At 41.8% G+C, this 2,500-nt stretch overlaps 1 protein-coding gene across 1 annotated transcript in view; it reads left to right on the top strand.

The window, feature by feature from the left end:
* LOC138002122 (uncharacterized) overlaps positions 1-2,500 on the top strand; it is a 9,085-nt gene that overhangs the window by 6,350 nt on the left and 235 nt on the right. Inside the window, exon 2 of the mRNA XM_068848214.1 lies at positions 265-1,907. Within this exon, the coding sequence (XP_068704315.1) occupies positions 265-1,907 (1,643 nt within the window). The remainder of the gene's footprint in view (positions 1-264; positions 1,908-2,500) is intronic.

The raw sequence follows: 2,500 nt of genomic DNA, 5'->3' as shown, positions 1-2,500 counted from the left end.
TGAGAAACCGGTGGCAAAGTGCTTAAATTTAACGGGACACCTTGTGTTGGATATCAAAACTGGGTGGTGGCGACTTTGGAATAAGGTTTCAGTGATTGTCACCACCGACTATATATTGAAAGAAATGCTGGGTTCATGTATCAGTCTGTGTCAATGAACTATCGTTCCCTTATCGATGTTTTCGACCAGCATTTTGTTGTCCAAAGGTGATTTCCTTGAATCTTTTATGTGATGTTTGTATGACTCTTTGCCTCTCCACTCCAGGGTCGCTCTTTCGTGCTTATTTAAAGTGCTGGGAATCCTTCCATGTCCTGGAAAAAGACGGGCCTAGTGAGGCTTTCAAAGTGTTGGAACAAGCAGCTAATTCTCTTGGGAAAGTCCAAGATACAACTGTGGAGAATTTCACACAGACCCAAGGCTTGTACTCGTATTTCGAGGGCGAAATCTATTATAAGAAATCTGATTTCAAGAAAGCACTGCAGTGCTTACAGTCATGCTTAGACCTCATGGAAAAGCCGCTAGAAGTTGATAACATCCTTGTCAGGTGCTATAACTCGATGGGTAACTGCTATTACGGCCTCGACGATTTCACCAAAGCCCTTGAGTTTTACACCAAGGCTCTAAAGATGACAGAGAAAGAGGTGAAGGGTGGTGAGTATCATTATCACTTGCCGGTTCTCAAAAATCAAATAGGCACCGTTTACGAGGGCCAAGGAAATTACGATAAGGCCGTTGAATACTACAAAGAGGCAATAAGGCTTTTAGAAGTGCAGGAAATGTCAGGTAATGAGGACGAAGCCGATTTTTGCAGGAATCTTGCAAATGCTTATCAATTTCAAGGAAAATTCGAGGAAGCGATGAAACCAGCTGACAAGGCCTTTGAAATACGAATGAGAAGTCTTGGAGATCATCCGGATACAGTGCGAAGCATTTTCCAGCAAGGCGTTATTCAGGCAAACTTACAAGAGCCTGAAAAAGCGTTAAATTTGTTCCGGAATGCTTGGGAAATGGAGAAATCACTGAAACCGGGGAACCAAAGCAAGGTTTGGAAAATGCTTATTGATACTATCATTTATTTGATGGCGGATGATAGTCAGAAGACGGAGTTTAAGAACGAGGCTTTGGCGTTTTGTCAGCGTTTCTGGAAAGAGGAGAGGGAGAGCTCCCGGTTTGGCTTTACTGAGCAGAACAGAGTCATCATTGACACTGTATTGGAGCTTTTGAGAGATATGGAAGGAGAGGAAAATGTAAAGCATGAGTATGAAAAACAGGAATTGTGGTTTTTTGATGGATTCCTGGGTGAAAGCGAAACAGATTTTTATACAACGTTCGATGAGGCGACGGACAATGAAGAGCTCAACGAAATGTTGAATAACAGAGTTAAGCTCTTGGACAAGATTCTTAACCTCTGCATTCGACTTGACATGCACGAGAGTCGTTTAAAGCACACCAGACTCAAGTTAAATTTGTACAGGAAAGTTCTTTTCAAGGCAAACTTTGTCGGTGAGGAAGGAAATGAGAAAGAAACCCTCAGAAGAAACGTAGAACAACTGTACGAAGACTTAGATGACAGAGAGAGTATCACCGAATTCCGAAAAACCCTTCTGACTTTCTGGCGAGCACAGTGGGAACAAAAGGAAGGCATTGAAGAAACGACGGAGACTATGAGCTCATTGGCCAGAGACAAAACAATAAGGGGTATCCTTCAACTGTGCTTAGATCTCAACGAAAAGGAGCTTCACAGAAGGTACGGAGAGGAAGCCCTATTATTTTATGAAGAGCTGTGGACGAGAAAGTGCGAAGAATGGGACCGACAGAAGATAAAGAGGTTTCTTCATGACATCAAAGCTTTGGCTTCATCAGTGGGAGATTATGAAAGGACACATCGCTATCAAGATGTCTTGCTGGTTAGTTAGTTTTGTATAGGAGTAAAACGACAATGAATTTAAAGCCTATCCAGAAGCTTTGGCCTGGTTATCAGGGCGCGTCTGGACCAACTTTTTCGAAGCAGGGAAATGCAAAATTGCTAAACCGAAGCAATGAGGACTTTTTCTTAATCGAAAATCCTGATTTGAATAAGGTGGCTGTGGAAAAAACTCTGCTTTTACCACGAAGCCATTAGAAAATGCAGCACCAACAGTAGCCTGCATACGTTCAGCGGCAGTGCGCACCAGGTCAAGAACGTTGCTGCTTTTTCAACATTGCTGCAGACTAAATACACTTTTGGTCTGTGTAACAAGTACTGATAGCGAAATTTGTGTGACATTAATTAGTTTTTCTTCTTGAACAATCAGTGATTGGATTATGTTATTGTAATATCCGGAATAATCAACGTTAAGGCGAGTTTTCGCCCAGTCTGATTTAACTTGACGAGGTCGTGATCATTTAGATACTACAAAAAACTCGTTCAAAAGTTCTTTTAATATACTGATTGGAGTAAGGAACACTTCCACAAAATAATGAGGAAAAGGTCGACCAGCGTGCATTTCTGTTGAACATC

Source organism: Montipora foliosa, chromosome 5 (assembly GCF_036669935.1).
Source record: "Montipora foliosa isolate CH-2021 chromosome 5, ASM3666993v2, whole genome shotgun sequence".
Classification (NCBI taxonomy): domain Eukaryota; kingdom Metazoa; phylum Cnidaria; class Anthozoa; order Scleractinia; family Acroporidae; genus Montipora; species Montipora foliosa.
Note: the sequence above shows the minus strand (reverse complement) of the source record. Positions and strands in the feature narration are given on the sequence as shown.